Source organism: Ylistrum balloti, unplaced genomic scaffold, assembly GCF_031769215.1.
Source record: "Ylistrum balloti isolate Yb309-2 unplaced genomic scaffold, AGI_CSIRO_Ybal_v1 Utg369960, whole genome shotgun sequence".
Lineage (NCBI taxonomy): Eukaryota > Metazoa > Mollusca > Bivalvia > Pectinida > Pectinidae > Ylistrum > Ylistrum balloti.
The window spans coordinates 234,209-249,785 of record NW_026782058.1 but is presented as its reverse complement, the minus strand read 5'-3'; the positions used below and the strand labels follow the sequence as shown (position 1 = coordinate 249,785).

General features: G+C 37.5%; 1 protein-coding gene across 1 annotated transcript; it reads right to left on the bottom strand.

Moving 5' to 3' along the window:
• Window positions 1-2,191: 2,191 nt before the first annotated feature.
• On the bottom strand, window positions 2,192-14,856 carry LOC132547537 (leucine-rich repeat-containing protein 14-like). The gene is made up of 7 exons (XM_060211301.1): window positions 14,624-14,856; window positions 9,470-9,666; window positions 8,709-9,052; window positions 8,362-8,463; window positions 7,968-8,060; window positions 5,159-5,328; window positions 2,192-3,947 (listed from the first exon to the last, which is right to left on the bottom strand). Exons 2-7 carry the CDS (start codon window positions 9,652-9,654, stop codon window positions 3,210-3,212), a joined length of 1,632 nt encoding a protein of 543 aa, XP_060067284.1. The 5' UTR covers window positions 9,655-9,666; window positions 14,624-14,856; the 3' UTR covers window positions 2,192-3,209.
• Between the last annotated feature and the right edge of the window lie 721 nt (window positions 14,857-15,577).

Here is a 15,577-nt window from a genome sequence, read left to right as displayed (position 1 = left end):
AAGTTTAATGGCAAATGGATAGAAACATTTTATTTATAGTAAAAAGGACCTCCATTTTGACTTCAGGTGGCCGGGGTTTGAGAAAGTGTTCGAAGTTTAACAACAGAGATAAAAACAGTGCGGAAGGGTAACATTCTATTTATAGTCACAATGACCTCGAACTTGAATCCAGGTTGAGGCTGTGAAGAAGTATACGAAGTTTATTGACAAGGATGGTAAGTGAAATCGTTAGAGCGTGAACGTTTAGCGTTTGCTTTATAGTAACAATGGCGTCGATTTAAGGTCCCTTGGGGTCAAGACTTAAACGTATGGTCAACATGCAATGCTTGAAGATGGTTTACTAGGGAAGGTATATAAACGTATTTGTCACCATTAACTTTTTCTTTGGTTAGCTACAAACTATAACACAAAGTTGTACGAAATATTTTAAGTATGATGATTTCGATTTTCCTATTGACTCATGAATTTTCTCATTTCTATCTAGTAACATTCTGGCTTCCCTTCCCAATTTATCGATAGTAATTCAATATTCAAAGGCTTGTTTTAAAATCACGATTCCCGTGCTAGATATAGACAGATGATAGCGATGCAGGTTGAGAAAGACAAAGATGGATGTTTACTATCGTCACGATAGTATGCTTTGAGGTTCCGTAGCAATCACTACCAGAGTTGTCGTTCCTTCATAGTCAGTGTTATGGGTTATTGGGGTCAGCAATGCACTCTGGCAGAGATTTGTTCAGTAGTTATCAACATTGTTCTCATTTGAACATTTGACCAAAACTTACGACGAAGCAAAAGACGCCTACCCTTCCGGAGCACCAGTTCTTATTCTCTTGGTACTTTTCGGAAGTCTAATTGTAGGCCTAAATATTTCTTTTGTTCAAATATTACTGTAATTTCATCGAATTTGAGACTATATTAATATTCTGTTGCCATGTCCGTACTTCTTTGTTGTTTTCATTTAACGATATTTTAAAATATTGTTGCTGTGTTACTGTGGACTCATACAAGCCTAAAATTGTCTGTGAAATAGATACAAAATCACGATCCAGGTTTGATGTTGTTGCATGGACATAACATCATAGATATCGCCGTTTTTTGTCATATTCAATCTGTATTTAAGAGAGGTTTTGTTAAGGAATTTAGCAAATTTTAGCAAAAAACATTCTTTTGATCTGATAATTCAGAAAACGCCGAATACAGGGATCTGTCACGAATTGTTGGTGAGTTGTACACAATATACGGAACATGGATCAAGTTTTTGTGACATATAGTGAAATGTTCTGCTAGCCAAGTCAATGGGTCCATTTGACGTCGTGGGTTTGTTCAATAATCTATGCTTGTGTCACATAGTAGACCATCTCTTGCACGATCCTTGCTCTGATGAACATTGATTAGATTCTAGCTTATTTACAAATGTGCACTAAGTGGATCTGATATCAACAAAAGACTCTTTAGGTTTTGGTCGTCACGACAGTGCCACGTGAAAGAGTCCTGTGTATTTTACTGTAAACAAAGGAATCATGCAGTTGTCTGTGGAAGCGAAGTGATGACAGAAAGATGCATATTTTAGTTCACAATGTGATATACAGAAAGCTACGCTACTCCTGTGTATAAGATGGTGCGGTACATCTTTAACGAGAAGATGATAGGCAAAGTCAGATGTCAAACAAAAAATAAGGACGGCAGATGGATTCTGTATGTTGTACTGCTGTAGTTTGAACTCACTTATCAGGCTCACACGGCTCTTGTGACAAGTATACGTAGTGCAAATGTCTTCCAATACATCACACAGTTACACACAGTATTGCAGAGTAGGAAAATCTTAAACGAAAGACAGTGAAATGCGTTCGTTTGTTTTTGTTTGTTTTGTTTGTTTTTTTTTTATATTTATTATCTTTTGAAAATCATACGTCTAGTGTTTGTTTTATATCAGGCATTGGTTACAGTCGACGATTTTAATCTGTGAATGTTGTTTCCGCAATGGGGGTATCCATTCACACTTTGTTCTCGACAATGAATAGATATGCAGTGCATTACAAGGAATTTTCAATCTTTTTCACTGTTACCCATCGGAATCATCCTCGACCCAATGAGTCATCAATAAACTTGAAGAGTAGTTTGCAAAAAATAAATAAATAAATAAATAAATAAAACTTCACGAATACAATAAAATTAGAAATCTAAAAAAGGCAATTTAAATAAGTTTATTTGTGTAAACGTGGGAATGTAGATGGGAGAAAAAGGAAGTAGTATGTTGACTCCCTCTGTAATCACAACTCCTACATTGGTGCTTCAATTTCACGGTGAAATGAAATCACGCAAAGTTCTAGTATAAATAAACAGTGATCAAAGTGTTGGTGTAACACAAGGACAAATGTCTGACGCATGCTCATTATACTTGTTGACTGGACACGTGTACTGGTCTGCACTCGAGATATTGCTGCCACAGAACTAGTCACGTGTACTGGTCTGCAGTCAAGATATTGCTGCCACAAAACTGGTCACGTTTACTGGTCTGCAGTCGAGATATTGCTGCCACAAAACTGGACACGTGTATTGGTCTGCAGTCGAGATATTGCTGCCACAGAACTTGTCACGTGTACTGGTCTGCAGTCGAGATATTGCTGCCACAAAACTGGACACGTGTATTGGTCTGCAGTCGAGATATTGCTGCCACAGAACTTGTCACGTGTACTGGTCTGCAGTCGAGATATTACTGCCACAGAACTGGACACGTTTACTGGTCTGCAGTCGAGATATTGCTGCCACAGAACCTCAGAAATTGACATGCTTATTTGGATCTGTTTTGATGTGATTCTGTTGATATTTGGATGTTTTTGAAAACAAGATTAACATTCTGTTAATTCTAATTTTTACCGAAGATCTTCGTCCAAAAATATTCTACACATACTGAGAAAAGTGCAATCCGTGCATTGACTATAACACTTGCTCATATTTCTTTACATCTACAGCTCGCAATGATTTCGCTACCTTTCATTCATAACCCATTCGGAAGTCAGATCAATGTGAATTAGTATTGTTCAGACAGAAATATAATATATCCCGAGAAGTCATCAATTTTGAGTAGATACACTGATCCTACGAACATTAATGCATGCATATCGGTCCTAAACATAGAATTAATTTTTGGAAGTATTAATGGCGAAATAAATATTCTGGGTTTTGTTAAATAATGTTTTCGGACTTCATTCCAGTTCTATGTCGGGTCTGCCTACCTGTTGTAGAAATGATTCGCAATTCTCGACAAATAACATCCTGTTTTCATGGCGGAACGCACTGTTACTTCCGGGAAACGCAAAGGCGTCTGGGAGAATGTAGCACTTTTGAAGGGAGTCTATAAGAGAGCAAATCTGAAGTAAAGCCTCCATATCCACCATCACAGGTGGAGTAAAACTCTGAAGGCCTAACATCTTCATATATTTTAAATCGATACATTTTTGTGCAATGGCCTCTAGCTGAGAGTTGGACAGACTACAATATGACACGGAGAAACATCCCATATTTGGTATTGCTTGTAGAACATCACCAAGGGCAAGGTCGGACGATTTTAAGTTATTCCGGCTAAGATTTAATTCTTTTAGTCCGGAGAGTTTCTTCCATAACCTAAGGTTAAGGATATCATCATCACAAAGACGACAGTCACGAAGATTCAGGTATGTTATTTCCTGGGACAATTTTACAAGAATAGTTTCAAGTTGTCCACGCAAGTTACAGGAAGCCAAGTTCAGTTTACGTAACATAGGTATTTGGCCAACACTTGAAGCGAAATGTTTCAGAGCGTTTTCATGTCCGTCCGAGTGGATAGTGTTTGGAATGCTTAGGGTCTGGAGATGAGGAAGAAGCTGTAGTCCCTCCATCAGGGTTTTCAGTCTATCCATGTCGTGGCAGATCTGTGGGTCCGTGTACTCTACCTGGGTAAGGTCCTGCAACACACGCGGTGAAACGTTCAACTCAAAATATTTGGAACACTTTTTTATGGACTTCATTATGTTAATAATCGATTTTTTTAAAATTAAATAACTGAATTAATTTTTTGATAAATATAGCTTTTTAAACGTCACTTTAAAATCCCGAATATCCCATTCGCCTCTTTTCGACCATTTCCCGACCTTGACGAAATTGATCGAGACATTGCCAATGGCAACAAAATCGGGAAGGAAAAATCTATTAACTTTGAACAAAACTTGTGTACGACTACCAGAGAATGGACATAACTCTTGTAAAATTTCGTTTAAACAATATTTAACTTATTAAAAGTGGAAGTGAATATAACAAAGGCAACGGTGCATCTGACAGACGGACGAACAGACGAGCTCAGACTTTGCACACTCTTAAGAGGGGGCAAACTTGGCTGCAGTTTACTTTATAAATGCAAATATATAATCCTTGGGTTAGAATATCATTGTATCATTACAATTCATGTGACGCAGTAAATTCTAAAGACCTATAATTTTTAAAATTAATGATTATAAGTTCTCAGCTTGTTTCCTATCTCATACGTATCACATTTATGTGTGTAAATGTTGAATGTTAAATAAAAATATGTTTAAACTAACTGAAATCGGAAATGTTTCAATTGAGAAAGACTTATTCGGTTGGGGTTTTTTTTTCAGATAGAACGATAACAAACTTGAACTGTCAAAATGCAAGACGGTCGCCTGTCGGCTATTATGTTGAAGCCTGTTCCACTGTTAAACAAGTAGGATATGACCGGAAACTAGGCCAACTTACAACGAAATTAGCGAAAGATCCATGCAGTACGTCTCAGGAAATGGCGATAACAATCGTTCAACGATAAATCCAAGATGGCTAACTGATGGTGATGGATGAAAAACGTTTTTAGACTAACGATGTTCAATCTCATATACGTTACAATGCATTGTAAGCAAAGCATCAGAACAATATGCTCAAGGTCGTCACAATAATAGCTGTTCAAAACCTAATAGAGAGATAATTCAATTAACGCGTGTAATTAAGGAATTCTGAGACGAGAGGTAAAGCGGACGTATGCTAGAACAAAAACCGACAACCAAGCCAGGTCTGTCAGCCGTTTAGAGGTTCTGGGTATTCTGGATCACAAAGCATGCAACGGTAGGAACTGACATGACCAGCTATTATTATAACATCAACTTACCCTAAGTTCAAGTACTCGATTTATACCGGTCATTGGTAAAGAGATTTCCGGGATCGGCTCCATCCACACTCTCTTGCAGCCAAACCGGAAGGGCGTGTCATACTGGAGACCAAGCCCTATGGGAACATCATCCAGTGTGATTTTACAGTCCAAGATTATCGTGACCGGCTCTGAAATTGAAAATTATCAAATTACTGTCATTTCTACGGTATTTTTCCGGCGTTCGCCAGAACTGAGTGTTTTATACTAAGTGACGATTGGGCCAAGTTTGTTTATTCTTTGTCATGTCACAAACTCTTTCATACATCTGTAGTTCTGTATTCCTTCTGAACTAGGCATGGCCTTGTATTGACACAATCTTATGTTTATCATGCATTGTTAATGGATTAGAGACACTGGGACTTGAGTATTCGATGCTTAAAAATACTCTGACGATTTTTCTCGAATTTCCAGTGTTCCCGACATCAGGTGCTTAACCTCTTGGCTGATAAAGGCTTACCGGTACCAGTCATGTTCCCGTCAAAGTGTCTAACCTCCGATATTGAGGTCAGAAAAAACTTATTCTTATTACTGTAAGCCTGGACATTTTCGCCGTCGTTTAATTTTCGTCATTCTCGCCCCGTGAAGATTTGGCGAATTTAAAACGAAGGCGGAAATTTCAAACTGAATTGAAGTATTTACAACCAACTGTACAAAGAAATTTGTAAGCAGTGTGAGTGACGTGGAATGCAAACGTGTCCACTGTTTTGTAAATCTTATCTCGACATTTCGACTCGTTTGTTTGAATAAGGAACTGTGAAATCGACATCATGTAACTCCGGTGTCTACGTGAAATCAGGATGTGTTTGATAAGGGATCTACAACAAAAACATTACATTCTGGTATCCTTGTTACAACGTTCTGGTATCCATGTTACCACGTTCTGGTATCCATGTTACCACGTTCTGGTATCCATGTTACCACGTTCTGGTATCCATGTTACAACATTCTGGTATCCATGTTACCACGTTCTGGTATTCTTGTTACAACGTTCTGGTATCTACGTTACAACGTTCTGGTATCCTTGTTACCATGTTCTAGTATCCATGTTACCACGTTATGGTATCTATGTTACAACGTTCTGGTATCCATGTTACAACGTTCTGGTATCCTTGTTATCACGTTCTGGTATCTATGTTACCACTGGTATCCATGTTACCACGTTCTGGTATCCTTGTTACCACGTTCTGGTATCCATGTTACAACGTTCTGGTATCCTTGTTACCACGTTTTTGTATCTATGTTACCGCGTTCTGGTATCCTTGTTATCACGTTCTCGTATCCATTTTACACACAGATTTGATGATTTACCACGTTATAACCGTCAGCTGGTACTATTCACACAATATCGACAAGTCAAAATGTTCCTATCAAAGTTACTTTTTATTAACTTTATACAATTGCGAAACAAACTATCGGCAATCACTCTTGTTGGCCAGGATGAAGTTTTATGTTGTACAGACAATGAATCAAACGAAGGGGAAAAATTGACGAAATTTAAAACAAGGAAAATAACAAAATACAAAGCTTTTGAAATTAACTTCTCACAACCTTGACTGAAACAAATTGACAGCTTTTGAACCTAGGGCTGACTGTTAACAATTAGACTTTCATTAGCACCATCCAGATTTTTCGACAGTTTGTTAAACTACCAACATTGAGAATGTTGATGCTTGAATTTGGGAAAAGTTTAAGATGCTATCATTGGAAATGGAGCCCATATTCGTTCCCAAATCAGGTAAAAAAAGACATGAGAAACCCTGCTCAAGAAGATAATATTTTAGAATAATAATTACTTAACAAAGAATGATTCTTAAATTTTTTTCCGCGAGAATCTAGTCTGTAATTGAGATATCAATTATCGATAAAAACAAGAAATTCATGTGATGTTTATAGAGAAACTAATAATGTAAAAACGCCCGTGTAACAGGAAACATAGATGCACGTGGTTCTAACCTGCACGGGAGATAAATATCAACAAGTCTTTAACTAGAACGTATACGTCAGCGGGGCTGATTCACGGGAGATACCTACCTAAGTATTAATTGCTTTCATTACACAAAGCCGTCTGGTTTTTAGTTTTTGGCGCAAATTGTTCTGGCAGATTCCTGTTGGAGATTACAATGTTCCATGTGCCAACCAACCGCACACTAGACCCTGATTGGCGGTTTATTGGTTGTGTACGCCTTTCTACAATCATTTGCTGGTGAAAGAAGTCTCCGTTTTTATACTGCCATTGTACATTGTTAACGAAATGGCAGAAAGGAAAGGAATCGGCCAATCTCGGAATACTGTAACAGGAAGGCGTCCACGGTGAAGAGTTCAAAGACGTAACGTAACGTTAAACTCAGGAAAAGACAGCAAGACACGACATCAGTCCTGATTCCATGACAACGAAATGATCGATTCATTTATTATCAATATTCATTAGCGTGACAGCTAAGGTCATGCGCAGATGCGAGCAGATTTCCCCCAAAAAACGCGTGTTTTTGAACACTACTGTAGAGAGTGTTATCTGAAGATTTTCGAAAGTATTCGTTTGTTGGCAATTGGGATTTCTTCACATGAATTCTTCAAAGAGACTCCTTCCTTTCTGCTGTCTGAAGGCAGAAAAAAAATCAGCCAATCTGCTTCAGTTATTAAAGTCCTGTATCATTCGTTATATCGGTTCACGTATAGTGAGTCAAAACACCGAAATATATTATTTTCTACTACCAGGATCGGCGATGTACAGGCCTATGGTGGGACTTGTCGTCCGTGTTGTACTTACCAAACTGGTTTCCATGTTTAATGTACGGATCCATGTTAGCGTATATAAGGTTAAATCTGTTAAGATACTTCTGGACTTTTTCTCTGCTTATATCTGAAATAAAATCAAAAAAATTATTTGAAATCACCAATCAAAAACAGCATTTCATTTTATAAATGAAGGTTCCGAAACAAACATCATTTCCGATATCAAACCATTTTGTTATTCTGAGCCATATTGGTTATTTCTCATACAAGGTTACTCAGTATTGAATGTTTTGTTACTATCATTTCCTGCGTTTCTTGACCTGTTTTGCGTTGAACAGAAGAAACGATGGTTTCGCGTCAATTCAACACAGAACCGTATACGTAAATTCATATGACGAAGACTGTGTATCCGTATCCGGATGACTAACCGATAGTCCGGTTTAGTATTTCATGGATCCTGTCAACTGTTCGGTCGTCCGGATTCATCCACAGCAGCGGAAGTCTGGAGAGTTCCCGACATAACTTCCGGTCTGCAAAAATAATTGTTAATAGTTGATACTGACGTTTCCACTGCTATATTAAATCCGTTCATGCTTTCCTGTATGTTTTATTATTTTCACTTGGTTAAAGACAATATTTAAACCAGAATATCACCAGAGTTTAATTGGCAGTATTAAAAAAATTGATTCTGTATCAAAGACCACTTCCTCTTCATCACCTAAAGCTATTGTTCACTAACTACAATGATGACAGATGACAAAGAGACCAATCTTACCTAAAAACCCTGAGAAGTTGACAATTTTGAGGTTGGATACTGGCCGTAGAGCGAGAAGAGCGTAGATGACACAGTCAAGGATGGTTAACCCGTCCTTCTCCTCTACCGGCGTGGTTAGTATTTCATCATAGCTTAAGTCCTCTCCAGGCATGGCCGATTGTAGATCAAGGACGGTGGTAGGCCATGTGCTGACGAGGAAGTTGATAGTATGTAGCTCTCTTTGAAATATGGCTTCCGACAGCAGTGCCGGGTAAATTCCGCCTGGCATATTTCGCGCCTTCATGTGTCCGAACACCCGACCAGGATCACATACAAGCTTGTTCATACAAAGGTTTGCTAGATGCCTGCAAACGTAAAACAAAACTTCGTTTAGAGTACTAATCTAAGACTATCCATGACTTGTAAAAGTTTTGAAGTCTTGCTTGGTTTGATCACAGGATTTCATAACAAATTAAGACAAAAATCTTGTTCTTTCAATCGTCCATCGGAGTTATGGCTCGAAATCTCTTTTTAATGATATCCTGATTCCTCAAAACCAGCAACAAAATACCAATATATCAACATAATTATGATCCAAACTAAAATTCAATTACACTAGGGCAAAATATGTACAAAATATCTACATGGAGACTCCTGAAAAACTACAAAGAGAATAAGACCAGGTGTTCCGGGAATAAGCGTCTTCTGCTTTATCGACGAAACACCACTTCTAACAAGAATGTCCGTAAGACCCCATTTCGAATGCGATGTTCATAACTTACCTTGGAGAACATACTGGTTCCCCGAATTGGTCTTTGTGACAGTTGAGAGCCCCTGCCGCATCCCTATACAGATGGTAAATGAAATGAGATTCCGTCATCCACAGCGGGTGTCGGGACTGAGTCTCGTTCACATTAAAACGGATAGTCTCGTAGTCGATGTCGTCCATCACATCTGTCAGAGACATGATGACGTCACTCTGTAACAGAAAGAGGGCGGAATTTACAATGTACAACAAAGTGAGTTATTGAAATTTTCTTGCAACATGCTGCATATCACTATTTCCTTAAATTTTCGCCACATTACCAAGAACATAGCAAAACCACAAATATGACTTCCGAAAAATATAACTTGGAGATGATAATGACATGTACTCGTTTTATTATCTACAAATAAACACAGCTGTCAAAACTACATCACAACTGTCAATACTACAACACAGCTGTCAATACTACAACACAGCTGTCAATACTACAACACAGCAGTCAATACTACAACACAACTGTCAATACTACAACACAGCTGTCAATACTACAACACAGCTGTCAATACTACAACACAGCAGTCACTACTAAATCACAGCTGTCAATATTACATCATGGCTGTCAATACTACATCATGGCAGTCAATACTACAACACAGCAGTCAATACTAAATCACAGCTGTCAATATTACATCATGACTGTCAATACTACATCATTGCAGTCAATACTATAACACAGCAGTCAATACTAAATCACAGCTGTCAATATTACATCATGACTGTCAATACTACATCATTGCAGTCAATACTACAACACAGCAGTCAATACTAAATCACAGCTGTCAATTTTACATCATGGCTGTCAATACTACATCATGGCAGTCAATACTACAACACAACTGTCAATACTACAACACAACTGTCAATACTAAAACACAGCTGTCAATACTAAAACACAGCAGTCAATACTAAAACACAACTGTCAATACTAAAACACAGCTGTCAATACTAAAACACAACTGTCAATACTAAAACACAGCAGTCAATACTAAAACACAGCTGTCAATACTAAAACACAGCTGTCAATACTACAACACAGCAGTCAATACTACAACACAGCTGTCAATACTACATCACAACTGTCAATACTACATCATGGCAGTCAATACTACAACACAGCTGTCAATAATAAAACACAGCAGTCAATACTAAAACACAGCTGTCAATACTAAAACACAGCAGTCAATACTAAAACACAGCTGTCAATACTACATCACAACTGTCAATACTACATCATGGCAGTCAATACTACAACACAGCTGTCAATAATAAAACACAGCTGTCAATACTACAACACAGCAGTCAATACTACATCATGGCTGTCAATACTTCATCACAGCTGTCAATACTACATCATGGCAGTCAATACTACAACACAGCTGTCAATACTACAACACAGCAGTCAATACTACATCATGGCTGTCAATACTTCATCACAGCTGTCAATACTACATCATGGCTGTCAATACTTCATCACAGCAGTCAATACTAAAACACAGCTGTCAATACTACAACACAGCTGTCAATACTACAACACAACTGTCAATACTACAACACAGCTGTCAATACTACAACACAACTGTCAATACTACAACACAGCTATCAATACTATACAACATAGCTGTCAATACTACAACACAGCTGTCAATACTACAACACAGCTGTCAATATTACATCATGGCAATCAATACTACATCACAGCAGTCAATACTACATCATGGCTGTCAATACTTCATCACAGCTGTCAATACTACATCATGGCTGTCAATACTTCATCACAGCAGTCAATACTAAAACACAGCTGTCAATACTACAACACAGCTGTCAATACTACAACACAGCTGTCAATACTACAACACAGCTGTCAATACTACAACACAACTGTCAATACTACATCACAGCTGTCAATACTACAACACAGCTGTCAATACTACAACACAGCTGTCAATACTACAACACAGCTGTCAATATTACATCATGGCAATCAATACTACATCATGGCAATCAATACTACATCACGGCAATCAATACTACATCACGGCTGTCAATACTACATCATGGCAAACAATACTACATCACAGCTGTCAATACTACATCATGGCAATCAATACTACATCATAGCTGTCAATACTACATCACGGCTGTCAATACTACATCACGGTTGTCAATACTACATCATGGCAGTCAATACTACAACACATCCTTCAACACAACTGTTAATGCTACACCTCAGCAATTATTGCAACAGTTGTTTACATTTAAACATATTTCTGTCGGTTATATATATCAGTACTGCGACCACAAAATCAGAGCAGTTTTATAGATAAAATTATCGCTCTGTGAAGCAAGCTTAAAATGTCATTAAGTTTATTCTAATTTATTTTGGTTTCACATCTACGCTCTTGGTCTACTTAAACAAATTGTTGATGTTCATCACCGCCTCAAGAGTTAATTCTTAAGATATTTCAAAAGGAAAGATTGTGGGAATGTAAACATGTGTTTAGGAGTCGATGATGCATCAAGGTTGTACCGAATGTAAAACATCAATCGTAAACAAGATAATGACTGTTTTTTTTTAACTCCGTGTACATTATTACCTACAACCCAGCAGGTGCTGTGTGTTGCATTAACGTAAGCACCAATCTGATTGCTTCTAGTGACACAGCTAAGCAAAAAATGGACTCTTGTGTTCATTCATCACAGTGGTACCATGGGACTACTCATCACAGATACAGATCAAACTTTTATCGTGAAATCCACAACACACGTGCACACACCTGTTTTTACACGGCGTTAGCGCGCACAATTAGAATATGTATTAAATGATGGCGGTTTTTTTTATATTGATCATATGATGGAATTCTTACTAAATAAGATCAGGCTTAATGCCCGTTTGTGTAGTTTAATGTGACATATTTGTATCTGATATTTGCGTATTCATGATTTTGTGCTCACGCAAACTTTTTTTTTATAATTCTCCTAAATCATGCAAAATCATACAAATATCAAATATAAACATTGAATATAATGACTTTAAATCCTTTCAATTTTTTTTAAATCTTTGGCAAAATAAGCCTTATTTATTAATTTTCAACTTAAACAAGACATAAGGCTTGAGAACAAAATTCATGCTTGAGCATGAGAACGGTTTCATGAATACGGGCTTAGCAGGTCTCAATTTTACTTTGTCAGCTTAACTGTCTCTTAAAATTAATCTTGAAATTTTATCCTCATATAAATAATAGAACTACCGATTTTCTATGGATTTTATTATCGATGGTTAGCACAAATGGCGTCCCTGGTTCCCGATTTACTGTCCATGAGGCCACGGAATTAGACACATCTAAGTCTGTACTGAGGCCGATGTCAACACTAAAAATATGGTGACCAGTTTTCGCGAAGTGTTTCTTTTTTCTTGAAGATTTTCTTTTGAAAGGTACTCTGTTTCAAGGTAAAATAATAAAAGCTGTAGACAAAAGATAAATAAAATATGTATGAATGACTTTGAAAAAGAATCATTGTTCTTCAGAACGATTGAATCAAAATTCTTTCCCGCCACACGTCCTCGAGGTACGTCAATGAGGTATGACAATATAGAATGTGCTGACTGGAAGACGTACAGGTCTCAATACCTGTTTTGTCTGGCGTCTATGAAAATGGCTCCTCCTTCAAAGTGTTTCACTCAGCACTGAGTGGGGATATCACACTGCCAATATTTCACCCGATATCTATGCCTCCACTATATATATACAGGACTGTCAATATATCTAAGAAAACGAGTGTAAACACATTAATGAGGTTTACTATCGAGCTATAAAGCTGCACCACAATTTTCTCTTATCGGGGGTTTTAACATTTCAATTACTACTTAGTCAATATACCAATAAAACAGACGTTTTCTCATCATTGTAATAACTTAAATCTCACAATTTCTGTAAAAAGATAAGATAAGCATCTTCAGTTTTGAAGTGTTCAGAAAATGGATTCTTGTGAAATGAATCATTTTTATAAAATAAATTCTTTTCCCTGAAGCCTGTTGTCGTGATATACTCGTGATAGACGTATAGTTATACTGCTATTCAGGCACATTTTTTACCAGACAGACTGCTTTATTAAATAAAGTATTTGTCTATAAATGACCTTATTCAAATTCGTGAAGACATGTGTAAATATCGTAAAGTGTTTGTAGAGCGTCTGACTTCGTGCCTTTCCGGACCATCCTTTGCTGTCGTGGTAGTGTTCTTTGGCGATACACTTTTTCCCCGATTGCTGAACATGACGTGCGGTGGAACTCCCGCATGTTGTTCACTAAAATAGTCACCAGCTATTACAAAGACCCCGCCACAGATTAACCCTACTGTTGACGGAGTTATAAAAGCAGTAATTTGTATAACTGACGAAGATGTAGAAAGGTTATGAGTAACATAGGTATTAAAACTAGGACTTCAACGTCTACGAAATCATGCTTTTGTCTTATTTCGGAAGAGTCAAAATGAATTTGGCATGTTAACACATAACTAAGTGTACTTATATTGATTACAGGTAGATATAGGATGAGGAGGTGGTGTTACTGAACATTTAATATCTGTCTAGCTGTTCTGATGATTCATTCAGTTGCTTAGTACCTATAGGGCAACATCCCCCTCCCAATATACACCCTCCCCAGAGTACAACAGATAGTGAAGGGATGAGGGAGGTTTGGCAATACACAGAGAAAACAGATGTGTATACATTACGTTGTGTGCCTGTTACCCAGAACAAGTCTTTTATTATTTGACATAATTAAACACACGTGTGGCAAGTGTATTCACAAATCACCATAAACAATGTACTTTTTAAGTTTGATTCGTTTCCATAAAAAACATATTTTGGGAGGGTAATTATCTACAATATATTTAATACGTTTTAATCATACATGTACTTAATATCCCCCACTCCTAAACTCCAAAGCCCTCCCCCTCCAACCCCCCAACCCCCCACTTCCCACACCACCCCCACCCCAACCCCTCACTAAATTCCTTCCATCATCGACCAATACGTTTATTTATACTCTAATATATGTAAGTAAACAGCTATACTGTACATACGTACAATATTAATGTTTCATACTTACATGTCTAGCAGCAGCAAATCGCACTATGTACAACGATAATTACATATAGATCCCGGCAACTTTACAAGCACAAACTACGAACACTACCAAAGCTTTAAAATCCTGTACTCAAGTCATCTTCAACATCATTTAGTTTGCAAAATCTGTTTACATCTGCAGATCGACACTGGTGTAATACACCACGCGTTTTGGTTTAGACCTACTGAAAACTCTACCCCACTGTTCCGCGATCCAGCTCCATCATATTCACTGACGTGGCCAGCTGATAACTAGTCTCCCCCGGTTGTGTGTATGGAACATCCCGGCGCGGTCGGATTACAGCACGCGCAAACCCAACCACACGGGAGCTGACATATCGCAATCGACTCCATTGTTCTATCGGCTCGTCTTTTTTGTGAACAAACAATGGCGGAGTTTTAAAATTATCTTTCTTTGTTCTCATAACACGATGACTGGGAAAAGACACTTTACGAAAATGTATTTTGTTCGCACATTATATCATGTTACCTTTTGATTTATATGAGACGATGATATCACAGTAAACGAAATAAACAAAAAACAAAACTAAAAAACAAAAAAAAATATAAGGTACTCTCTGGTGAGTTTCGCAAAAAAAAAAAAAAAAAAAATGCACAGCGCAAAAATATTTCGGTATACAGTAATTCAATAACAATGTTATATAACTCATTTATCTATTCATTCATTTTTTCATCAGCAAAACTGTAGCGATTTGTACAACAAACAACAAGAGACTACATTTGCCTGTATCGCTGGTCTGTTCATCAACTTTTAGGGAGAAAACATTTGTGTTCATTCTAAACTTTAACTAAAATTAGTCTTTTTATCCAGTCATGGAACAATTAAACCTTCTGACTCCGAACATGCACCAATATCATTATTTTGAACACACTTTGTAGCAAAAACAAAACATACATCCGACTAAACAACGCGAAC